The 26,621-nt window shown below is 43.8% G+C and overlaps 1 protein-coding gene across 2 annotated transcripts in view; it reads right to left on the minus strand.

Annotated features, from left to right (window-relative positions):
• The window catches only part of GSK3B (glycogen synthase kinase 3 beta), a 61,173-nt gene extending 37,826 nt beyond the window's left edge, over positions 1-23,347 (minus strand). For both annotated transcript variants that reach the window (XM_028712055.2, XM_028712053.2), the window contains exons 1-2: positions 22,638-23,347; positions 1,725-1,918 (exon numbers count right to left, since the gene is read on the minus strand). In XM_028712055.2, coding sequence (XP_028567888.1) covers positions 1,725-1,918; positions 22,638-22,725 — 282 coding nt within the window. In that variant the 5' untranslated portion in view covers positions 22,726-23,347. The remainder of the gene's footprint in view (positions 1-1,724; positions 1,919-22,637) is intronic.
• Between the last annotated feature and the right edge of the window lie 3,274 nt (positions 23,348-26,621).

Here is a 26,621-nt window from a genome sequence, read left to right on the forward strand (position 1 = left end):
GGGGGCCTGAGAGCACATTTGAAAATCTAAGGAAAGTTCACAAGTCAAGCACCAATTTTACAGAAAAGACTGGTGTACTCAGGGACCCCCACCACCATCACAGAAAATAATACAACAGGCCAAATCCACAGAACAAGCAAACAACCCCAACCAAAACACACAAATAAAATTTAAAAACTGAAGGGGCACAAGGCTTTGGTGGGCACCATGATACCTTTGAGTATGTATCTAGGGACCCCAGCTTTAGTTTGGGGGCAGATAGGCAAGTTAAAGCTATTCCTAAAACCTTAAAGCCCAGCATTAGAGGACTCTCTCCTGCTCCAAAGCAATATCCTTGCTTCCAAATTCAAAAGCAAAAAGGTGTCTCAGACATTTCCCCTTACTTTTTAGGAGGAAAAAAGTGTGTCTTATGGAGCGAAAAATATGGTATTTGCTTTGGAGGTTGTTGGGTCAAGCAAGGAGAGGAGGCAGACCTCAAAACCCTCCACAATAAAACCCTACACCACCCCACAATAAAATACAAAACAGTCTTTTCTAGCTTGGAGTTAATTTTAATTTTGATTGCTCATATTACATCGCAGAGCCTGATTCCCTCCCACTGAATCTTTTGTGTCCCTCCTTTACTTCAGGAAGTGACCAAGAGTCTTCCAGATCCCGCACACCAATGAAGCTTATTTTCTAAGAAGTGAAGGGTTAAGGACATAGTGAATCCCAAACTTTGGTCTCCTGTTTGTAGGTGTATGAGTTGTCCAGGTCCTTACTTCTGTCACTCAGGGTGCCTGGGGAAAGCACTGAGTTGTAAGCTAAAGCCCAGGTTCCCTTTGTCCCTTCACGCTCTTTGGGCCAGTTAATAGCTGGTTCTGATCCTTTTCTAAGGACCAGGTGAGCTATAAGGGGTCAGGAACTTTGACTGAAACCACCACCTTTTTCTTGCCCCTTCCCTGTGCAGCAGTACCACCAGAAATTTAAATGCTTCCATGTTGCTTCACTCTGCCTCATAGGGTTCATCCCTGTTATTGACTTGGATGGAGGCTGATCTGCTCAGCAGAGGTGTACTGCTCAGCAGTTGAGTGACTCAGCTGCTTCTATGTAAAGCCAGATCCTCATCTATCCCTGGGAAGCAGTGCCAGGGGTAAATCTCCCACTGGCTCAATGTATTATTACTTGGTAGTAGGTCTGAAGGCTGGTATAAGGAACTGGCATAGTTAGGGAGCTGTTGAGTCCTTTGGCCACTGCTGATCAGAGATGCTTGAGCAATCTCCAGTTTCTCGATGGGAGAAGTGTCTGGTGGCAACAGATAAAAAGACTGGGCACAAAAGAATCACATTCTGCTGGTTCATCCAGACACCCTCCCAGCAAGAAATAGACTGCCCCAGGGGAAATCTCCAACTACCCATGGGTGAACATGCCTAAAGGAAGCAGTGCAACCTTAATATATCTGAATAATTTGAAGTTTTAAAAATGAAATGACTAAGAAAGTAGTTTTCTTTCCACCTGATTGTTGAGATGTCATCACATCACTACAAGGTCAAAAGAAATGCATTAGAGTTCAAAGGCAGAATTTCCAGCTTCCTTCCTATATATCCTGCACAAAAATACAATCATAAGACTACAGTGTCAATGCTCACAATATACTCCCTAGGGAAACATCACTCATCAAGGACTGACTCATAAGAACAGAATAAATAGTATCATGAATGTTCTTGACTTTTCTTACTTCTTACCTTAAACCTCTTGTCTTGCAGAACTTTCTTAATGGCAACCAGTTCTCCTGAATCACAGAGTTTGGCTTGATATACAACACCAAAAGATCCATTTCCAATCACTTTGGTGTCTGTGTAACTAACTTCTTGAGGCCTGTCTGGACCCTGTCCAGGAGTTGCTACCACTGTGGTCACTTTGCTGCCATCTTTGTCTCCTGAAATATACAAAAAGTGAGACAGTTAATATGGAAAAATCTATTACAAAAGAAAATATCACACAAGGTATATGTCCAAATAGAAAACTGTGTTATGAGAGAGTTTTTTTAATATGCATTTCCTTATAAAAAAAGAGTATTCCAACTACTTATTTGTTCCACAATATATATATTTTATTTTTGCAGTTTCCTATTTTCATAAGATGGAGAAATATAAGCTGAATATTGATCTACTGATTTTACTGAAACTACTGCAATAAATCTTGAGTATCTGGCTAAAACCTGTAAAGTGCTATTCAGGTGAGACTGCCAGTGAACTTCCTGATAAAAAAAGGACATTGCTGTGCAAAGTCAGAGATCTGGGACACATGATGGCCACTGTAACACATTTCTACTTTTCTGCAGATAAAAGCATTCCTATCCAGTTCTCCTTTTAGCTTCTTCTCTCTGAAGACTTTGAAGATTTGGCATTCAGGCTATCAGTAGCATCAGGGTTAAGAACACAAAAAGATAAAAGTTCTTACATTATACTTGGCAGAATATCAGTAAGATTTGGGCTCCCTTATTGTTTTTCAGTGTTAGTTACAATAGAGTATATTGGTCAACTGTGAAAATAACCTGAACTCAACTGGGTTGCTTCTTTGAGAAACGTATTCTTTTAAATATGCAGAGCACTGAAAAATACTATAATAAAATCAATACTGAAAGGTTAACATTGCAGAAGCACTCAAACAGAAACTCTGTGCTGGAAAGAACTGATCCTTTTTTTGTTTTCAGTTTTACAATTACACCATTTTCCATTCTTATACAGTAGTTCTTTTCGACTTCCCACTCAGCATTCCATGACAGTTCTTTTTAATTCTTGCTCAGCTGCATATGCATCAATTCTTTCATCTTATTTTCCACACTTTAGTATCTTTTATATTGTCTCCTGTTGGTCACAAAGTATCTCCTACCTGGAATTTATATTTGAGGACATTTTTTGTAAATATTCCCCTAGATATTCTCACTCACTCATCTTTTTGCCATCTTGATTTCTTATTTTGGATGTCATACTGGGAAGCTCTGCATATTCAGTTAATTTATTTAGCCATTGTTCTTTCCCTGGGGTCTCTCTTTGTTTCCAATATCTTGCATATACTATCCTCACAGCTGTTGCTGCATATAGAAATAGGCTGTGAGCTTTCTTTGGTAACTCATTCCCAAGTATGCCTAGAAGGAGTGCTTCCGGTTTCTGGGGAAATGGGAATTTTAATATATTTTTAACTCGTACACCATCTCCCAAAATTCCTTTGCTCATTTACATTTCCACCATAAATTAATAAATGTACCCCCTACTTCTAGACATTTCCAGCATAGTTTTGAGCTTCTTTTATACATTTTAGTCAGTTTGATTGGTGTCAGTACCATCTATATTGCATTTTTTAGCATATTTTCTTTTATATGATCATGCAGAGTTCATTATTTAATTCCATATTTTCCCCCACTCAGCAATTTCAATAATATGCCTAATATCAATAGCCCATTTTGTTCTTGCCTCCTTTATAAGTTCATCTTTAGTCTCCCATTCTAGCAATAGTTTATATATTTTAGAGATTTTTTTTGTTAGACCCTAAAATCGCTTTTTCAAATTCTGATTCTTCTTGTACAAATCCTGTTTATCTTTTTTAAACATCTGCTTTGTTTGGAAGTATTGAAACCAGTCAAGTATCCAATTTTGACACCTCCTCCCTATCTCTTAGTTTTATGTTGCCATTTTATATTCAAGGTCTTTGTCCTTTTCCCAGATCCTATCCATATTTATCCTTTTTACTGCAACCGCTTTCACCAACCCGGAGTGTTACTTTCTAAAATATATTTATGCCTCATCCAGACCTTAGACAGACACCTGATTTAAAAATCCCTTGTGTACCCTAGTTTTCTTATACCAGAGATATACACATGCCACCCATAGATCAGATCAGCACCTTCTAAATCCAGTATATTTACACCCTTCAATTTGATCCACTCTTTCATCCATCTTAAACAGGTTGCTTCATAATCTAATTTCAAATCTGGGAAAGCAAACCCACCTCATGTTTTTCATCTGTTAGTATTTTATATTTAATCTCTGTTTTTTTCTTTTGCCATAGAAAGTTTAGTATGTCTTTTTTCCATTGTGTAAAGCAATTGGAGTTAGATATTACCGGTAATGATTGAAATAAAAATATCATTTTGGGGAGAACATTCATTTTAATTACAGATATTCTACCCAAAAATGACAGATTCATTTGCTCCCATTTTTTAAAGTCTTTTTTAATTTCGGTCCACACACTTTTATAGTTATCTTGAAATAAGTTCAGATTTTTAAATGCAGTCCAAACTCCTAAGTATTTAATTTTCTTTTCCACTTTATTTCCTAAGTCATTTCCCAATTCTCTCTTTATCTGGTTATTTATTATCTTTATTAATACAGTATAAAGCTAAGGTTCACTAGAAATGAAGTTCATCCACCTGGTAAATAAGGGATATCCATGTTAATTGTGTTTTTATTTTTATAGACTTGTTATAATTTCTATTATATCAAAAGTCTGGAATGTATTACTGATGTCTCTGGCCACTTTTTTATGTCTCTTGACCTGTTTTCTAAGATAACCTTGTTCTATGCTTGATTTTGTACTTTTATTAAAAAACCTACATTTTAAAAAGCAGACAAAGATGGTGGACACGTTGCCACCTAATAAAGCATAAAATCAACAATATGCATACGTACAAAATATCCATTCCTCATACATTCAAATAAAAATGTTTATAATTCACTAATCACTCATCTCCGGCCCTGCTCCGTCCAGACCCGCTGGTCCTGGAAACAAGGAGAAACTGTATTATGAAAGAGTCCTGAGTATCTGTTTCTTAAAAGACACTTAATGCAACATTCAGATCAAGTTTTGACTGAGGAAGAAGCGTATTATTCTTTGGTGTGGTGTGAAAATAGCAAAAAACTAATCTAGAGTTTCCTTGCTCCCAACTACTCATAACTGATGTGATAGTTTGTCCACAATGGTTACATCCCATACATTCTGAGACAACAGTGGCAAGTCCAGGCATTCCATATTCTTCTGTTTTTGAACTATCGCTAGGATGCTATTAGCAATATTGTTGTTGTTGTTGTTGTTTAGTCGTGTCCGACTCTTCATGACCCCCTGGACCAGAGCACGCCAGGCCCTCCTGTCTTCCACTGCCTCCCACAGTTTGGTCAAACTCATGCTGGTAGCTTCGAGAACACTATCCCACCATCTCGTCCTCTGTCGTCCCCTTCTCCTTGTGCCCTCCATCTTTCCCAACATCAGGGTCTTTTCCAGGGAGTCTTCTCTTCTCATGAGGTGGCCAAAGTCTTGGAGCCTCAGCTTCACGATCTGTCCTTCCAGTGAGCCCTCAGGGCTGATTTCCTTAAGAATGGAGGGGTTTGATCTTCTTGCAGTCCATGGGACTCTCAAGAGTCTCCTCCAGCACCAGAATTCAAAAGCATCAATTCTTCGGCGATCAGCCTTCTTGATGATCCAGCTCTCACTTCCATACATCACTACTGGGAAAACCATGGCTTTAACTATACGGACCTTTGTTGGCAAGGTGATGTCTCTGCTTTTTAAGATGCTCTCTAGGTTTGTCATTGCTTTTCTCCCAAGAAGCAGGCGTCTTTTAATTTCATGACTGCTGTCACCATCTGCAGTGATCATGGAGCCCAAGAAAGTAAAATCTCTCACTGCCTCCATTTCTTCCCCTTCTATTTGCCAAGAGGTGATGGGACCAGTGGCCATGATCTTCGTTTTTTTGATGTTGAGCTTCAGACCATATTTTGCGCTCTCCTCTTTCACCCTCATTAAAAGGTTCTTTAATTCCTCCTCACTTTCTGCCATTAGAAATATTAGTAACTCTTTTAATGTCTGAATTACTATGCTTATATATACTAAATAGACATAATTGAGGGGTAAGCTCCATGTTTTATTTCAATATCTGAGCTATTTTCTGAGAAACCTCAAACAGAAAGCATGCCACTAACAAGCATTCCTAATCCTACCATAGTATGCACCTTTATGACTACAATTTCTCCAACATATTTGAGTTACGCCTACTAAAACCACTGGGGCAAGTAAAGTTGCAGCTGTGTCAAAAGGGATTTGCAGAGAACTTTGAAGCCTCAACTATCAGCTGATTGTCAGTGCTTCAAAGACTCTCTGCAGGCACCAATGATCAGCTGATAGTAGGCGCCTGAAAAGAACCTTGCACAGCTGAAATCCCAACCATCATCTGAGATCAGCTGCACAGAAAGCAGTTTGTATTCAAAGTGCTTCCTCCAATGCTTTGAATGCAAACAGCTTCCCCTGGAAAGAAAGAAAAAATGAGGGTTTTCTTTTCTTTCCAGAGGAAGCTATATGAAGTTTTTTCCACAAAGGCAAAAATGCTCCATTTTAGGAACATTCTCCCCCCCTGCAGATACTTTAAGGCACCTCCTGTCCTGGCTCCACTCATCAAATTCAGAACTTGAGCTTTCACCACAACCAGGTTTTATTCAGGAATTCAGCACAGTACCCAAACATAGGTCTACAGGTGACAAAATAAGGCACAACAGAGCTTTAAGTTATATGACCAGGCATTGCTAAGCTGCTGATTCAACGAGCAACATACACTCCACACTGTGCCGGCCAGGCACTCCTCTGAGTTGGCCAAACATGCAGTGTCAGCTTGCACCACCACTGGCGTCACTGTGTCCTTTGAGATTGATATGCCGAAAGTAGCTAACTACCTAGGTACCTCTCCCAAGGGGGAAGGCTTCTCCCTGAAAGGAAAGGGCTCTCTAGCCAGTTCTCTCGCAGGTACAGAAGCACCCAGAAGACCCACAGATAATTCATTCAAGCCCTCCTGGAGATCCAAACCTCCCCCCATCAATGCCACTAGGACCTTCCCCTACATCATCCATTTCTTGGTGTCCATAACCATCAACCCCGGCCCACTAGAGCTCTCGCCAGATCAGACTCCCCCAAAACCATCCCATTCCTCCTCTGCATCAGACCACCATCTCCAGGAAGTGTCCTAGGGACACATTTTAAAGGTACCCCTGCCCGTACGGGCCAGTCTTGCCAGACTCTAGGGTTGTGCGCCCATCTCACTCAAGAGGCCGGGGGCCAGCGCTGTCCGGAGACACTTCCGGGTCACGTGGCCAGCGTGACATCGCTGCTCTGGCGAGCCAGAGCCGCACACGCAAACGCCGTTTACCTTCCCGCTTGTAAGCGGTCCCTATTTATCTACTTGCACTTAGGGGTGCTTTCGAACTGCTAGGTTGGCAGGCGGACCAAACGACGGGAGCGCACCCCGTCGCGGGGATTCGAACCGCTGACCTTTCGATCAGCAAGCCCTAGGCGCTGAGGCTTTTACCCACAGCACCACCCGCGTCTCCAGGGACACATTACAGCTCTCTTTAACCAAGGATGAGCTAACTGACGTTTACAGGGACCCTCTTTGGAAGTGCGCTCCCGGCTGGGCAGTATCTGGTTTTCAACATTGTGATATACCATCTGTTCGGGTTCCAAGGGGTTGCTCGAGAGCAAGCAGGCAGATACCTTCCTGCTCGGCTGTGAAGCCTTGCTTTTGATGCCAAAATAAACTTTATCTGTCCAGAGCGCCACTCTCCCGTGGCTGGCTCATTCACTGGCAGAATCCGTGAGTGGACGGTCCTTAAACCTTCCCCAGCAAAGTACTTTTTTTGACGCCCAGTCTGCGCCTCCCCTCTCGGCGCGAAAGCTTAGTGTGCAAGGAGGGCGTGGGTAACGGAGGACCTCTCTCCTCCCCGCTTTGCCCAGGCAAGGTGTCCTGGCACTGCCTCGCCTCCTCCGAGCCCTGAAGCTCCTCTCCACTGGAGGCGTGGTTACTCTCCTCTGCTGAGGAGGAGCTGCTTCCCACGATCTTTGGGGGCTCTCTGTAATCCATCCTCCTGAACCGATGGCAGTTCCCTGACACCATCAGTTAAACATTGTGATATACCAATATATCATGATGTCCAAAATAAGGATGTAGAGGCATTGGCTGACTTCAGGGTTTCTCCTGCATTGTGATTCACTGCCCCCTGCATGAGGCAGGGGAGAGCTGAGTCGGCAGAGTTAACAGGGGCTGCAGGAATCAAGAGATTCAGGGGCTTCATCATTTTTCCCACTGTAATTTTTGCATGGCACACAGACACACACCATGATTCGCGATATATTGCCAGGTCAAAAATTATGAAACAGATATCACGAAATGGACTTCAAACCGGTTTTGGACAATATATTGATATTTCGCCCAGGCCTACAGATGACTGGTGCTGAAAGCACAGCTTCAAAGGGGGTTGCTATAACCACCAAACAACAGGTGGACAATTGTACAAAACTCCTTTGAACTTTTAACAGATTATGCAATGATGTCAAGTGATTTACAGGTGGCCTGCATGTGAAAGGAGAGGTAAGCATCTCGCTCACTGGCCAGATCATGTTTCCTAACCTTGCTCTAAAACAACATTTTCTTTTTCCTCTTTCACGAACGTTGACTACACAGTATCATTGAGATTCTTGGGCTTCCCAAGTATCGCACAGCACACACACCAAAAAAAAGCATCCTGACAATATATTTAAAAGTATCTGTACATAGGTTATCAGCAACCAAGGCTTTTCCAGACTTTTTAGGTATTCTTGGCAGATCCCAAAGCAATTATTTTCCGTTCACAAACAAGTATTATCAAGATACTTAGCATGTGGACATGCAGGTTTATGGTTATGCAGCACTATCCAGTAATATGGACAGGCATTCTGCATAATTAGTAACACAACCACTTTTCAGTAGCTAGGATTATCTACACACGTGCCTTCTCATTCCATTTAAGAAAGACAGTTCTAATAGAACTGGCTACAAACTTGGGACATTATCAAGCTAAAGTTAAGCATGTTTAAGACCTGTTGATTTCAGTGCCAGAGATATATGAGCAGGTGCTTAACCCAACATGGTTAATTGGGCACATACTCAGCTCCATGCAGAATTAAGCATCTACATTTTTTAAAATTAGGAAAAGCAGAGGGCCTTGGTGCCAAGGGAGATGTTTATGGATAGTGCAGTTTCTGCTGTCATTGTGGTGGGGACTCCAGGTCTAGCGCATGCTGGTTGCTGGGACACTTACAAAACAACGCATAAGCACCACATTCCTTCCTTCTTGCAGTTGTTATTGTCATATGCTGACAGTGAACTGCTTTTCCTTTGCTTCAAAAGTTGGGAGGCGGAATACTACAGGGCTCCACAAAACTCCCCCACTTTTCCATTTTAGATTTGGAAGGAAGAAGAGGCTCATGATGAACAGAATGTGTTTCTAGCCCTATGGTAACTTCAAAAAATTACTTTTCCTTACTGAATATGCCTACCAATGGCTATTGACAGCAATAATAGCCCCAAATGGAACCTCAATAGCTGACACCAGACACAAACAGTAGGGGATTGCTATTAACATTAAATCCTGTTTGTGAACTTCTCAAAAGCACCTAACTGGCCACTGTGGGAGAAAAGATGGACTAGATTGGCTTTGGTCTGAATGAATATTCTGGATCATTTTATGTTTTAACTGTGAAGAAATCTTTAAAAATTTTGCTTTGTAAATTTAAATGCACGCCAATCAATGGATCGTGAGAATTCCAGAAAGGGAGAAAAAGCAGACCCTAAAATTGTAGGGTCAGCCTATTCCTGCCATTCAGGCCACACTCAAGCAATTTCACTATTCAAAATTAACCACTTTAGTGAAGGCAGTTGGTTTTACACTTCCTTAGATTCAAAGCTATATAAATCAGTTATTCTCAGATCATACTTTATGAGACATTCTGACATCTTTTACAGGCTAAATACAGAACAAAATCCCTAAACAAAACTCATTTCTATATGTGAAGTAAACTGTTGCAAACAGTATAGATTATAAAATGACTATGGCTTCATTCAGACAACCATATCTTAATAATCCACAAGATGAACAAGGCTTTTGCTCTTCAGGCAAACTATGATTAAACCAGGGATATTCTAATTATTAATAATTCTATGCTTGTCTAACTATGGGGAAATGTGGCTACAGCAGTGTTAGAAATTAGCCAGGTGCCAGGTGGATGTGCATTCACTGGCGGAGGAAGAGGAGTGCAGGGGGAGCGCACCGCCCCCATCAGCGTGATCCCAGTGGGGTGCCATCGCGGCTGCCCCGCCCCATGTGCTGGGTGCCATGCCCCCACAGGCGAAGTGCCAAGCCTCCGGGACGCATGCCATGCCCCTGCGGATGGCGCATCATGCCCCCAGGACGTGCGCCAGCCCTGCCCCCGCCTACTCTCTGCCCCCCCCGGTGCCGGAGCACGAAGCGCCACCACTGTGTGCATCTGGCTATCAACCACTTGTGACCAAGTGAAGAAGCCTGGTCACCAGGATGGCCCCTGACATCTCCACCATCTGGAGAATTCTATCAGGTATATTTTATCTGCACAATCAGAATGAATTTTAAGAACCAAAAAGTCATATTGAAAATGTCTTGCCCAAAAATGGCAACTAGGCATCCCATTTTTGCAACTGTTACCCTAGTTTAAGAAATCATTTGGCACCTAGCATATGTATTTGAGTTTCTTAAGTCTGGGCTACAATTGAGGAACAAGCCAAAAGCTTAAAACAAATTTCAAACCACAGTTTGCTTATAGTCCACTTGATTTGAGGGGACGGGGACCCCAGGATCTTTGCTTGTCTTGAAGCTGGCAATCATAGTTTTCCAGTTCAAAAATACGGAAAACTATGACTAGGCACTACTGCATAACATTCCAGTATACCACAAAGGGATGAATGAAGAGGTTTGTTGTGTATTCATTTTGTATTTTATGTTATGAACCACTTTGTGATCTTCAAATGAAACAGGGTATTCAAATTTTAATAATGATGATGAGATGTCAGATCTATAAGGTCCTGTTGACTGTGGAATGTGGAGTTAACTTTTGGTATGAAGGTAGCATCAGTCCATTATACTACAAGATCTCTATAGATTATACACAATTCTTTTAAGATGGACAAGGTCCCAAGTTCAGACAAGAGTCTTGCTGAGGTCACAGAAACCAGGAACAGCACTTTGAACAATAGGATTCAGAGTGGCACCTTCTTCAGGGGCTTGAACAGTAGGTGTTGTAAGACCATTATGACAGTATGTAGATCCCATGTTGGGAACCTATGTTGTATCACGGACTGCTTGAGATGTGAGCTGTGGATAGCTAGATAGGATTGAGGACAATGCTGAAACCTGTCTTTTCAACGTGTTTGGTTTGAGCCCCAATTTGAACCCATCTTGTAGGAACAGTACAATTTCTGGTAGTGGCACTTTGGAAGAGCTTTTGTGTTTATTCTTGTACCAGCATAAGAAGGTCACCCAGGTAGAACCACAGGGATGACTGGTTTGTGGGAGGCAAAGACTGCTGGGATTATAGTCCAGCAATCCACCCCTTTCTGAGTCTTTTCCCGGTGGTCTTCCAGATGGTCAAGTTCAGCCATACTGAGTATGAGCAGCTCCTGATGTGCTGGCAGAGTCTATGGTAGCGCTATGGCCAGACACAATATATCTGGGAACCACAGCTGACTTGGCTAAAATGGCACTGAGGCATTGCAGGTACCATTAGAATGAATTCTGTCTTCTCCAGCCATATTTTCTTTAGCAAACTTGCAAGTAAGGGGGTCAGATGAAAGGCATCCATCCCTTCCACCATGTGGGATGGGAATCTGGTAAAGTATCTTCTGAGTCGGTGGTTTGAGTCAGATGTGAATAGTTTCACTTCATTTTGTGCGACATTTTCTTGTATATCTGTCTACAAAGGTGCTACACCCCAGGCATTAGCAGTGGTCTGCTCAGCCAGTCCACCTGAATGTTCTCTGTCCCCTTGACATGGCTCATTGTCAGGGAGAGATAGTAAGCCTCCTTTTATTGACAGTGCCCTGAGTAGGATGACATCCAGTTAGAAGTACAGATGAATCCCTTCCTTACATATTGTATCATGAGCAACCATGATTGTCATGAATATTCTTGATGCTGATGTCAGGCCAAACAGTAAAACACATGTGATCACTGCCACACGAGTACTTTATAGTTTCTTGATCTTTCATTATTATCAACACGACTGGACTGAACTGAACTGCTTTATCAACCCACTCATATATTTGTAGCGTGCCAGCACACTGGGGGGAAAACTGAAAAGGATGAGCCAATATGATACAAAAAAGGGTCCAAATTTGCAGACCCCTGGATGGAATCTATGGTAGTTTCAAATGCTTCTTCTTGATGCTACCACTGACATAACTGGCAGGCATATACCGTAAGTAGTCCCTTCCCTGCAGTTTGAAATTAGAAGTGTTCTCCACATTTACTCTGCCTAAGCCCTCTTAGCGATGAGTTCCCTTGATCCAACACATACTGCAGCGTTTTAAAAAAGAAACTTTTGCAACAATATCCCCAGAAGGAAGCGCAATCCTGTTCCTTTCCAGTACTGAACACAAGGTTCCTACCTCAGGTGGTCAAGATAGTGGATAGTGGCAGTCACCAGATATTCATCTCCACACCTTATCAGATTTTTTTTAGTCAAAACTGTCACTTTCTCCTTTTCCCATCAGCAAACATCTCACTGCTCCAAAGGTCGATACCAAATGCTCTCCATCGTTGGAAACAGACAATGTCATAATGCTTGGAATACCATATACTGCCTCGGCTCAAAAAAGGCTATTGCAAAGTTGGGAAAGTTCAGCAAAAGGCAATTGAAATTATCAAGGAGCTGGGGGAAAATTCCTGTGAGGTAACATTACATTTGGAGGAGTTCTAGCTGGGGGGAGGGGATGTAAGTAAATGGGGAGGGGGCATAATAAAAGATGCATAAAACTCTGCAAGGTGTGGAGAAAGGGGAGAGTAAAGAATGTTCTCAATAATACTAGAACTAAGGGTCATTCAATGAAGCTAAATGTGGGAGGACTGAGGGCAGAAAAAAAAGAAATACTTCTTCACACAGAGCATATTATAGAACTCACTAGCGCAACATGCAATGACAGCCACCAAATCAGACAGTTTTAAAACAGGTTTAGACAAATCCATGGAGAATAAAGCTATCATCAGCGACTACCGTTATGGGAGACTATATGGCTCTGTATACCAATGGCTGGAGTGGAGATTAGGAGTGGAAGAATGCTTGTACACTCGTGTCTTGCCTCCAGGCTTTCCACACACATCTGGTTGGCCACTGCAGGAACAAAACGTTGGACTAAATGGACCTTTGTTCATATGTTCCTTTTTAGACCCCGTGGCTCCAGGCATGAGTGAGTTAACATTCAACTTCCTCCTCCAGGCACACCTCCCATAGGAAATGGGAAAGTGCCCTAGTGACCCTTGCAATCTCCCATTTCATGATTTTTTTTTGGGGGGGGGGTTTCCTGGCTACAGTAGCTCACCTCAAAAAAGCATCATCAACGGAGGACTGGGAGCATCAATTTTTTAAACAATTAGGTCAAGAACTTTCATTCATCATTTTGATTCATCAATTAAAGCTGCAGCCCTAATTTTAAAATAAAGGGTGGCATTCAGCATAACACTAAATGCATGCACATGAGGTCCACTCGTGCAACAAGACCCGCCCCCAATAAGGCTGCATGTCCCCTAAACCTTTTCTGAGGGTTCCCCCTGCCTTCCAGAGCAAATGGGGGGGGGCACAGGGGGCAGATAGAGGGACAAGAGGAAAGAAGTCCCAGGTGTGCAAGCAAACATCATTCCATGCATGTAACAACTTAGTTGAATATCACCTTTCATTTCCATCAATGAATAACCTTGAAGTCATCAGGAACTGTAAAGGTTTTTGATATAAGCATGTTTATATTGGAAGTATTAATAATTATGTAGCAACCCTGCATAGAGTAATATAAGCAAACAGTGACCTCTTCCAAGCTCAGGAAAATACAATCCAAAATCTTAACAATGATGGCGAAAATTGTAACAAATAATGAATATAAACAAAAACTGTCCTAAGCCTGTGTAAACAGTTGGTAGCTGGATGATGTGACAGTCTGTAGCGATGAAATGGCACTCCATGCAAACTAAATACAAATAAATTATTTGAAAACACAAATTTCATCATAATTTGGGAATACATTGTTTCCCTGGAGACAAATCCCATTTGATAGCTTCTGTTGTAACCATGTTAACTTGATAATCCAAACAGCTATCACATTCTTTCTGACTTTCTCCCTCTCCTACCCCATATAGGAAGCTGCCTTTCTTCAAGGCAGACCAGCAACCCATCTGCCCAATACTGCCTACTCCAGCTATGTCCACAGCATCTGGAGGTAGCGAAGTTGGCTTACGACCATTCTCCACGATCACTGGCCATGGAGGGTGGAGCCAAAGGGTTGTAATCCAAAACACCTGGAGGGTGCCATGTTGGCTTTCCCTGATCTACTTTGTCTGGCAGTGGTTTTTAATGGCCACAGGGAGAAATCTTTCCCATCACCTGCTGTCTAATCTTTTTAACCAAAGACGCCAAGGACCGAAACGGAGAAGCATGCAGAATATGCACTCTAACACTGAGCGTCCCCATTCTTTCTACCCTTACTGTACTGATTTAAAAAATTGTTCTTAACATGATCTCATGCATGTTTGCTCCAAAGTAATTCTTACAGACTTCAGTGGTACTTATGCCCAAGGAAGTGGAGAGAATGGAATATCAAAATTGACTCAACTGCAACTTCCAAGTGCTGTCCGCCCACATGCGCAATGAAGAAGCAAGAGGGAGGCCAGTACTATGCGCTGCACAGCATGTTTTAAAACAACAAAAAGAGGGTACTCTGCTGGAAAGAGTCTACTTTTTCATACCCCAAATACAAAATTAGAGTAAGCAGAGAGATGTCACCATAAAATCAGAACTTTTTGCAGTCAACTGTTCCAAGGGAAAACCAAGTACGTATTCAACAGCTAAGTCAGCATCCTCAGGGGCATTTCACCTGCTTTTCTGTTTTCTTTCTGTCAATCTGGCCTTGAAGTAAGGGAGAAATTGAGACTGCCTGGCCAAGGGTTCTCGGGGAAGACAGCAAGAGTTAAAGCGAGCCACCCCTTCCAGAAACAATAATCCCAGAATCTGTTTCTCTCCTGTGACTCAACTGATTTAGAATGAAATAATTCACATCCCTGCCACCACCACTTAAGACAAAAGGAAACTTTCAGGTAGTTGCAGGTGGCAGAAAGGAAGAAGCAACTGTCACAAGGAGGTAACAGGAAATATGAGCAGAATTATGGTTGCATGGGCAAATAAAAAGATTTTAGAAGTACAGACAAGTGTGCTGGGTAGCAGGACAAGATGGTAGCCAGTGTATACATTTTAGAAAGTTTCTGTGAGAGACATGACTGATTTTGGAAGTAGAAGGTGAGAAGACCTAGCTGTATCAATGAACGGTCCAAGAGAATATAGGCCGCCTTCTTATGCAGCCTTAGGTGGGAGTTAAGCCCCAAAAACATGGTAGGCCTTTCTTCTAAGTAAACATTCATAAGTTGGCGCTGAAAACAAGAGACCAACAGTTTGCTTTCTTTGCCTGCAGAAATACAGATCACTCACAGATAGGAGAAACCACTTTTAAGACCTCAAGATGATAAGCACACTTTCAGGGACTGTCTCATTGGTCATCAAGACCATGAACAGACCCTACATGGCTATTTATCTTAATGACTTGAAGGATTTAAGAGTCATGAGACAGAGGAAGCAACCAGGCTAGTGAAGACCAGCAGAGATGTGTGCCACTCCTTGCAATGTCTCCTAATGTGAGAATAATCTAAAGTGACCTGTTTTAAAGTGGCAGCAGTAACGTCTATCCCAAGTAAGACACAGGAGGAAAGCCTATTTTCATTCAGTCACATTCAGTGTGAAAAAGCGTGCAAAGAAATTTTGAATTATTATTATTATATATTGAATTTATATACTGCCCTATACCCGGAGGTCTCAGGGCAGTTCACAGAAAAGATCAACCTAAAAATGAATGATAGTATTATAATATATAAAACAGGTATGAGTAAGAAAATAATTTAATGTGGAGTGTATGAAGACTCAGAGATTCAATTGGATCATTCAAATTACATTACTGAAGAGACATTATGACTTTATGCACTGAAAACTGCTCATCCCTACCAATTACATGAGCGTGTTGAATAGTGACATTTCATGTGGTTTTCATTCCTCTTTTTGTAACAATGAGTATAGTGGCAGCATTTACACTTAGGAAGGCCACAATGCTTATTATATATATTCCTAGCTGTACATATTCCACTGAACACAATGGCCAGAACTGGATTATTTATATCATATATGGCTGAAATATGAATGAGACTTCTGGACACACATGCAACCACTTGTTGTGCAAGACAACAAACAAATTAGGAAGTTTTCAGTTAACTATGGTTTCCTATTTTGCCAAAGTAGGGGTTGCCTTTGAAGACTGTTCAGAAACTGCAATGGGCGCAGAATCTGGCAACCAAATTGCTGACCAGACAGTCTGAATATGTAGCACCAGTTCTAGCACAACTGCACAGGCTTCTAATTAGTTTCCAGGATCAATTCAAGATGCTAGTTTTGAGCTGTTAACCCTTATGCAGCCCAGGACCCCAATACCTCAGGGGCCACCTCCCCTCACATGAACTAACACAGACTCTATGCTCATAATCTAAGGCCCTTCTCTCTGTGTCTTGTCCGAGGGAAGTGAAGAGGGTAGCAACCTGGGAACTGGGCTTCTTAACAGTTGCTTCCCATTTACAGAACACTCTCCCCAAAAGCTTTTACTCCATTTCAGTTGTACGTTGCTTTTAATGTATGCTTTAAGTGACTTTTTGTTTTTCAAAAAGTGACCCATAAGTTCAAATCAGAACAACAGGCTTTCTAACAAGGTGGGTCCATAAGGCTCCTTCCTATGCATTCATCAGCAGAGATGTGAGACTATCCAGACACAGCCAGTGGATCTTGCTTTCAAGAAAACATGCGCAGGATTGCTCTGCATTGACTTTGTGGTAAGCGACACGCCTACGTTTATGAAAAGCTTTTCTGTTACAGAAAAGAACATTATCCACAATATAAAGTAATATACTATCAGTGTATACAGTATTTTTTAAGACAATCCATTTTATACCAAATCAATAGTAGAAATTGCAGAAACAGCTAATTAAATGCCTATTGCACATAGGAGAAATGGATCTATTCCCTTGGTTTATTAACAGACAAAAGGGCACTTTTAATTTATTTACAGAATATATGCTGATTTGTTTCTGCAAACCTAATTTTAAAACATTTAAGCCTTTCTGTTGCCAAATATATATCTTTAAAAAATTAGTGGCACCAAATCAGATTTAGACTGACTTGAGTTCTTTTGAGATTGCTTCCTTTGTTTGACTCCTTGTTTGTAAGATTTTAAAACTACAAGCAATTTATATTGGTTCAGATTTTTTTCATGTAGATTGGCTTTTACTTTATAATGTGGGGACTTGGATAGACTGCTCAGGATTCACTTAAAACTTTATGCCAGACAAAGAATCTTAGCCACAGAATTTGGATATTTGATTCTTGATATGTGAATTATGCGAACTTTCAGATCTGTCATTTGGTAGGAATTATCAGTAGTTTTGTATGTATTTTATGACTTGGTATTACTATTATTCTTAATGATCCTGGGTATTAGGGCCATGCGAATTATAAATATCAGAACAATATTAAATACATAATTGCATTGTTTGGTCTGACATTTGAGGTTCAAATCAACACACACAACTTGCCACTCACTTTAGAAAACATGCCTCCAACTAAAACCTAAGTGATCTGGTTGAAGACTCAAAAAGGAAACCTATTTTGATTCAGTCATACAGTGACTACAAAGAAATCTTGAATGGCAATCCACATTTTATGTATTGTATTGCTGCTGTAGTCAAAACAAAATTTTAAAAATCCTTCCGGTAGCACCTTAGAGACCAACTAAGTTCGTTATTGGTATGAGCTTTCGTGTGCATGCATGCTTCTTCAGATACCATATCTTGCTGACTGTTTGTATAAAGCCTAAGAGGTAATAAGAATTTTACAGAGAAGATCCATGGTACATGGAAAGCTATTACCTTCTATATAAATCTCATCAAGGAAAACTGATAACAACTAACTGATGAAGTGGTAAAGAAAAATATGTAGGAGCCAGATATATCAAAAGTAAGGACTAAGGCAGATCTGCCATGGGGTGGCTAGGGAAGGGTTGCCTATGCATTGACACCAGTAAAATCCTGCAACGAAAATGCTGCAGTGTTGAGTGCTTCTGTTCAGCCATTCCATTCTGCCACCCCATCATGTCCCACAGTCAGTTCACTTTCTGCACCATGTATGCCTAGACCTCAATTGTTTGAGGGCTTTTCCCCGCTTCATGGGAGGGGTTGGAGGGGCCCAGACACACAGATGTCAGATCCCAACTAAAAGAAAAGCTTGGATTTCTTCATTGATTTCTATGGGCAGTTCTCCCATAGACATTTAAAAATAGCTTCTTATTGTGAACCAGGAAATGACCTGCCCAAACAATGAGACTGTTTTCTATAACCTTTATTTATTTAGAACCATCGAGCTAGAAGAGACCTCAAAGGTCATCTGCTCCAAATCCCTGCTGGTGCAGGAAAACCCATTGCTAGAGCATACATCTTTGTGTTTCTTCCTTGAGCCTCCTTTTCCAGTCATTCCATTTCCCTTCCCACCCATTTTTTCCTTCTCTATGGTCAATCAGCATTCCATGGGCACTGAGCAAGCACCAGACTCACTGGGCTGCTTTTTGGAGGGGGGTACACAAGTACTCATTCTCAGCTAATGTATTGGATTTCTTCATTTCATCTCTCTGCGCAGCTCTCAAATCCAGTTTTCAAATTTCCCTCACTCCTCATGTCAGTCAGCATTCCATAGACATTGAGCATCTTCAGTCTTCATTAGATTGTTTTGGGAGGCGGAGACGGGATAAGGGTTTTTTCTAAAGATTTGTTTATACTTCTGCAAACCTTCGTTTCCTCAAATCTGTTCATACCTCCCTCTTCTGTGTTGTCATTTTGGCTATGTAAGCAACAGCAGTCAAAGAACAGAATTGTAACTAAAATATAGGATTATGGCACAAATGAAAGTTATTTTCCTCATTCTTAAACAAGAACTGAAATAGAAAGGCACAGGTCAAACCATGCTATGCTTTGATCAGCCTAGCAGGTGACTGAGCAAGTGGGATGTTCCTCTCTTCAGAACTAAAGGCAAATACTGTATCAAAAGGTGGAGTAGTCCAATTTCACCTGAAGACAGAGCTACATATATCCCAAGGCCCTCATATTATCTGGTGTCAAAAGTGATATAAAGTGTTACTCTTTTCTCCCTCAAAAACCACTGATTTCTGCATGGGGTGAAATCAATTAGTAACAGCCAGATCCACAAAATCTTTAGCCCAGTGTTTCCCAACATTGGGCCTCCAGCTGTTTTCGGACTACAATTCCCATCATCCCTGACCACTGGTCTTGCTAGCTAAGGTTGATGGGAGTTGTAGTCCAAAGACAGCTGGAGGCCCAAGGTTGGGAAACACTGCTTTAGCCAATAGGTTCTAGCAGATTTAGACCCTCCAATGTCGCCTCAATGTGACTGTGCTTCCAAGTCTCTAGGTGCTTCCAAGTTCTTCTAGATAAAAGGCACTAAAAGAATAAAGAAATAACCTTAAACTCAGCAAGTCCAGACTCACTAGGATGCTCCACAATATACAAATCCCATTCTGCTTTAAATTAAAATACCACTAAGATTTGTGGTGCCCACTAATAACTGAATAACTTGATTAAACATTACAGTCCAGGTTATCACTTAGGTTAATCTTCTTAAAAAAATATTTAAAGAATGTCACAGATTAATTACATAGCAAATTTTTAAAAAATTATATTAAAGCAAGTGTTTATAAAATTGCATGTGGCAATTTAAAGAGGCATTCATCACAACCTGGGCTGCTCAAACAGTTAAAAAATCTTTCTTATTAATAGTACTATTAGTTTGTTGATATGCTTACTAAGTATCATTAATGGGGGGGGGGCAATCAATGGATGGCATCTCTCTGCCACAAGGATGGGGAACCACTCCAGACTGGTGAACCAGATTGTTATTCTCCCCACCCCGCCCCCTCTGCACAGGGCAAGTTTGACAGGTAGCTCACCTGTCAATTACCTGACATCGTAATAACACGAGGTGACCTTTTTTGCCTGCTAGTTTGCACAGCACTTTGAGCAGGGCTTCTGCAAATATGACAATTGGCTGATTGTTGGATCTTCCAAAACCCAGTTCAAAGCACCACAGAAAATAGCACTTTAGAATTCTTCAGAAGCCACACTGAGACGGCTAGCTTGCCCTGCACTGTGAAAGAGCCTTGGCAAGCACTGCCAATGAGCTAATCAGTAATGCCTGCAAGCACCCCTTCTGCCAAGCCCCGCCCTTACCTGCCCCAGACCTGACATCATACATGACATCAGGTTAGGGCAGGTGGACGTGACTTCGTTGAAATAGCCTGATGGGCCAAATGTGAAGGCCTGGGAGGCATAATTAGACCCACAGGCCAAAGGTTTCCCACTACTGCTCTATCACAGAATTGCAGAACACACAACCAGGACAGGAATTATGGCAAGGAAGGTTAGACACCCCTGATTTTTCCCTAGGAATGACTTATGTACAAACCCCAGCCTGCATTACTGTGATGAGATATACAGGGAACCTCACGTTTGCCTTATGTATAGTTTTACCCAGAGAATTTTAATACAGCACTGTGAAATTTAAAACAATCTTGAAAATCAATATGCGACTTACGATGCAATCTAGGAGTTGGAAACCTGTGACCTTCCAGATGTTGTTGGATTTTGTAAATCACTTAGAGGTTTTATTTATAACCAAGCAGTATATAAATTCTGTTAAGCACATTCCGATTCAAATCAGCCCCAGCCAGCATGGCTGCTGTCAGGGATGACGGGAGGTGTGGTTCAGTAACATTATGCAGGGTCACAAGTTCTCCATCTCTCTTAGATGTGTCAAATAGGGTTTACTTCTGAATAGACACATACAGTACATGATTGACTGGTACTGTCATGTTGTTCTAGGATGCCAAATAAATAATATAGCAACTCTAAAAAACCAACAATCTGCAAACTGATTAATAATACTGTAGTTTAAAAAAAAGTGTAATTCTAAAATTTGTGGTCAACTAACATTTCTTCCAAGAATACCTCAAAACTGATCAAAGAATCGCCCAGAGAATTAAAAATGAACACTTCCAAGTCTTAATATGCTGTGTTGTCACACAGTTAAAAGTTATGGGGTCAACGAAGTTTTGATGAATGAGCTGCAACCTCTCAATGCTTTTTACATCAGAATAAGTAAAACACAGGCAATGTGTCTAGTATTTCTGAAATAAAGAAGTTTTGTAACACCAAAAGTATATTATCTAAAGCACCCAACATGTGCCAATTATATTCTACATTTTTACAAGTACTACTGACACTCAAGGCATTAAATTAAGACTGTTTACAACTTGAACCCGTGGCCCAGGTCTTCATAACTCATAACCAATCAAACAAAAAAAACAAGAGCCTGATAAACATGTTGTGCTTGTTGCATGGTCCTTCAAGAACTGCAGGGCTGTCAGGCACCTGGCAGTCTGGGGAGCTTTTTTTGGCTTGGTTCTGAAGGCCGCCACCTCCTCCTGTCCAACATTCTTACACATTTAATTGCTGTGTCAAACATTTCAGAAATTAATGGATAAATATTCCATAAAACTTCTGCCAAACAATAATCCTTAATACAAGGCCATATTATTGCATGGTCAGATAAAATCCCAAGCCAGTGTTTTTAGGACTGCAGCCTTGGGGGTGGGGAGGGACCTTTTCAGGTCCATAAAAAGATAGCCAGATTAGAGCCTTATTCTAAAATCCATGTCCTACAATGGAGCTAACCACAGAGTCCTTTTAAATACAAGCTATATCCATAAATACGAGTTCTTTGAAAGCAGCTGGATTAAAACAAATTTGAAGTTCTATTTGTAGTAAGTTTTACAATACCACACACATTTTAATTTAAACGATTCGAGAACTGATAGTTCACCAGGAAGTTCCATTAGCTATAGGCATAAAGAAATCCATCATTGTTCAGGTGTATGAAACGGGGGTGTGTAAGATCAAATGGAACCACGGCCCTCGCCATTAGAAGGCACCCCTCATAAAAAAGGCAAAAAAAATATAAGAAAACCTGAAATAGTATGAAGAGAGTCGATCAAGATCCAATCACCTCTTAAAGGTTGTGTGAACAAAGTAAATCCACCCTTGACAAAAGCCACTGTGCCGATCCGAAGTGTAGCTACACAGAGGGATCTAGCAGAAGCATCGAGCAAGACTTTAGGTCAGGAGGAGATGCAGAGAATCCCAGGCTGGCTTTTTATTCTAAATGGAGGGCGGAGGGTGGGCCTCTTGCAAGGGGTGGGGAGGGGAGGGAGCCCGGAGAAAAGAAAGGAAGAGCCGCCTCCAGGCCTCCTCGGACACTGGGGCAGAGAAGGGACCGAGAGGGATCCCCCGAGAGATGCGGCGTTTAAGGGGGGGAGAGAGAGCGAGCCACGGATATTGGCACAAATCCATACTCACGGCTAACTTTCATGCTGCCAAAGGCCGAGGGCTGCTGCACCGGCTTGCAGCTTTCCGCAAAGGAGGTGGTTCTCGGCCGCCCGGACATGGTGCCTCGCCTCGCCGCCGCCGCCGCCACCCCCCGCGCTGGCCCGATCAACTCCCCTTCTTCCTCCTCCTCCTCCGGTGCCGAAAGGGAAGGAGCAAGATCCAGGCTCCCCCGCCCAAAAACACGGCTGTGGGGGGGCTCCCCCTCAAAAAGACCGTCTCTCCCCCCCCCCTTATGGCGAGGGGGCCGCCATCCTCTGCCTCGGCGGCCCAACCCTGCCCGACCCAGTCGCCGCCCCCCGAGGGCGAGAAGAGGAGCCGGCCTTGCTCGGCGGAGAGTCAGTCACACGAGGCGGCGGCTGAGGGGAAAAAGGGGCGCCCCCTTTTCTTCTCCTTCTTCTTCTCCCCCCCCCCCCCGGGGTGGGGGCGCCGGGAGACGCGGGGAAAAGGGCGGACTCTTCTTCCTCGCCCCTCCGCCGGGCGGAGGAATACGAGAGGCGGGAGGAGGAGGCGGAGAGGCTGCGGAGCCCGCTCCCCGAAGGCGGCGGCGTGTGAGGGGCTCCTCCTGGCTCCTTTCTCCTCAGCGCGGACACAGGCCGGGCCTGGCGCTGCTTCTCCTCATAGCGCCCAGCAGGCGGGCGAGCGGCGGCCGGAGGGGAGGCGGAGGAGGGCGCTGCAGTGCGGCGGCGGCGGGCGGGCGGCGGGGCGGGCCATGGCGGCGGCGCTGCTGCTCCTGCTCCTCCCGGCCCGGCCGGCTGAGGCGTCGGGTCGCGCTGGGCGCCGCCTTTTCGCTCCTTTGTCCGCTGCGCGCTGTGGGGCCGTGGCGGTTCCTCCTTCGCTCTTGGCTTCCGTCCTCTCTGGGCTGCTGGGGCTCGCCGCGCTTACGCAGCCTTCCTAAGTGCCCTTCGAGAATGCCGAAAGGAGCGTCCCGTCCCGAAAGGCGCCGCCGCTGCGCTTTCTTCCATCCTACACCCAAAAAGGGGGAGGAGGGAGGGGAAGCGGGAGCCTGCTAGGGCTTACGCAACCCGGCTAAGTGTGCTCCGTGAATGCCAAGCCGAACGGCCGAAGCGGGCCAGACCCGAAAGGATTCGGGCCGCCAATCCTCGAGAGCTGCCGCGGAATGCCCTCCCTCCTGGCACTACCTCGCCACCAATGAGCGGCGGCGACAGGAAACTTCCTCCGCTCCGCGAGGGCGGCCAATCACAGACGAGCTACGAAAAGAACCCCAGGGTGTACCCGTCCCTTCCCTTTCGGGAGCCAATAGGAAGCCGCTGTCCCTAAATGGTCGCTGCGGCAGAGCCAATGGGACGACAGGGTGCTTCCCACGACAGGGGGACGGGCCCGGAGACCGTCTGATGCAAAATGGGTGGGGCCTAAGGCCAGCGCGGCTCCACCCTGCGCAGAAGAAGGGAAAGGGAAAAGCCGCGCCCGGCTGGGGCGGAGACTTGGCTTGGGCTGGGTTCAGATTGGCTCTTGGCGCCTGAAGTGCTCTTTCGTGATTGGGCGGCCGCGCTGAGGCGGCCTGGGAACGCCAACCAGCTTCCTTTCCGGCCCGCTCTGCGCCCCCATCTCGCCTGTGACGCGCGCTCCGATTGGAGGAGCTGCCTGTCCCCTAATGGGCGCGGCCTCGCCCGCCTCCCGTCTGAGGGGCCGCAGCTTCTTTCTTCGGCGAGGCGGGTCGGCGCCGCCTGGAACTGGGCCGCGAATGGCAGCTGCCTCCCGGCCAGGCCCGCTGGGAGCTCCCTTGGCCCTCGGCTCCTCCTCCGCAGATGCTGCCCCTCAAAGAGAATTACCAGGAATAAGTAATAGAATTGGTCTGGCCCCTTTCATGCGAGGATCTCAGGGCGGCTGACAGGAAAATAAACACACAGAATGCATGAGAAGGACAAAAAACAAACCCAGAACCACCTTTCCCACACAAGCACGTTTCAAAGGCCATACAGGGGTACCTCAGGTTACAGACGCTTCAGGTTACCTAGAAATAGTGCTTCAGGTTCAGAACTTTGCTTCAGGATGAGAACAGAAATCGTGCTCCGGCGGCGGCGCAGCAGCAGCAGGAAGCCCCCATTAGCTAAAGTGGTCTTCAGGTTAAGAACAGGCCTCCGGAATGAATTGAGTACTTAACCCGAGTATGTTAATCCGGGCTGGCCCTATCATGAGGCGGAGTGAGGCACTTGCCTCTGACAGATGCCGAGGTAGTTTGTTAAATCTTTATGCGCCCCCTTGCCCAGATTATCCGGAGCTTTGGGCTGGGCTGTCGCCAATATGCTGATGACACTCAGCTCTATCTGCTGATGGATGGCCACACTGACTCAGCCCCGGACACACTGATCAGATGCTTGGAAGCTGTGGCTGGATGGTTTCGTGGGAGCCGATTGAAACTAAATCCTTCGAAGACAGAGGTCCTATGGCTAGGTCGGGATGGCATGGGGATGAGGGACCAACTCCCTTCTCTTGCGGGGGCCCAATTAGTGCCATTGCCTTCCGTTAAGAGTTTGGGTGTAATCCTTGACGCCTCCCTTTCCATGGAGGCGCAAGTTACAGCAACAGCCAAGGCGACATTTTTCCACCTTCGCCGCATCAAGCAGTTGGTCCCTTACCTTTCCCGCCCCGACCTGGCCACAGTGATCCATGCGACGGTCATCTCCAGGCTTGACTACTGTAATTCGCTCTACGCGGGGCTGCCCTTGAAGTTGTCCCAGAAACTCCAGCGGGTACAGAATGCTGCAGCGAGGCTCCTCACAGGGTCTCTGCCATGGGAGCATATTCACCCAGTGCTTTTCCAGCTGCACTGGCTCCCGGTGGAGTACAGGGTCAGATTGAAGGTGCTGCTTTTGACCTTTAAAGCCCTTCACGGCCTAGGACCCTCGTACCTACGGGACCGCCTCTCCTGGTATGCCCCACGGAGAGCCTCAAGGTCCATAAATAGCAACACCCTAGTTGTCCCGGGTCCTAGGGAAGTCAGATTAGCCTCAACCACAGAGCCAGGGCCTTTTCAACTCTGGCTCCAGCCTGGTGGAACGCTCTGCCTCATGAGACCAGGGCCCTGCAGGATCTGATTTCTTTCCGCAGGGCCTGGAAGACAGAGTTGTTCCGCCTGGCCTTTGGCTTGGAGCCAATTTGATTCCCTCCCTCCCTCTCTTTCTTTTTTCTTTTCCTTTTTTTTTTTTAATAATTTTTTATTAATTTTCCAAACATGTATTATACACCAACGACAAAACAAAACAAAACATACACACAAATAAACATGTATAATTTCATAAACTCATTTTCCTTCACCTTGTTTCCCGGACTTCCCCATACCCCCCTTTTTCTGCATCCTTATTTTTCCCTTTTATCAGCAACCCTCCATTTAATTAATTAATTCATCTTCATTGTAATTCCCTTAAATTTATGATATACAGCTGCAATTCTCTGTTTCTTAACACCATAACATCTCAGCACTCCTCAATATTACAACAGTTTTTAAGATATATTTTAAATTTCTTCCAGTCTTCTTCCACTGTCTCACTCCCCTGGTCTCGGATTCTGCCGGTCATCTCTGCCATTCCCATGTAGTCGATCACCTTCGCTTGCCATTCTTCCAGAGTGGGTAGCTGCTGCGTCTTCCAATACTTTGCCAGAAGAATTCTTGCTGCTGTGGTAGCATACATAAAGAAAGTTCTGTCCTTCCTTGGCACCAATTGGCCCACCATGCCCAGGAGAAAAGCCTCTGGTTTTTTAGGGAATGTCCATTTAAGGACCTTTTTAATTTCATTATAGATCATTTCCCAGTAGGCTTTAATCTTCGGGCAGGTCCACCAAAGGTGATAGAAAGTACCCTCAGTCTCATTACATTTCCAACATTTATTATTGGGCAAATGGTAAATTTTTGCAAGTTTGACTGGAGTCATATACCATCTATAGATCATTTTCATTATGTTTTCTCTTAAAGCATTACAAGCCGTAAATCTAACA

This window comes from Podarcis muralis, chromosome 17 (genome assembly GCF_964188315.1).
Source record: "Podarcis muralis chromosome 17, rPodMur119.hap1.1, whole genome shotgun sequence".
NCBI classification, from domain to species: domain Eukaryota; kingdom Metazoa; phylum Chordata; class Lepidosauria; order Squamata; family Lacertidae; genus Podarcis; species Podarcis muralis.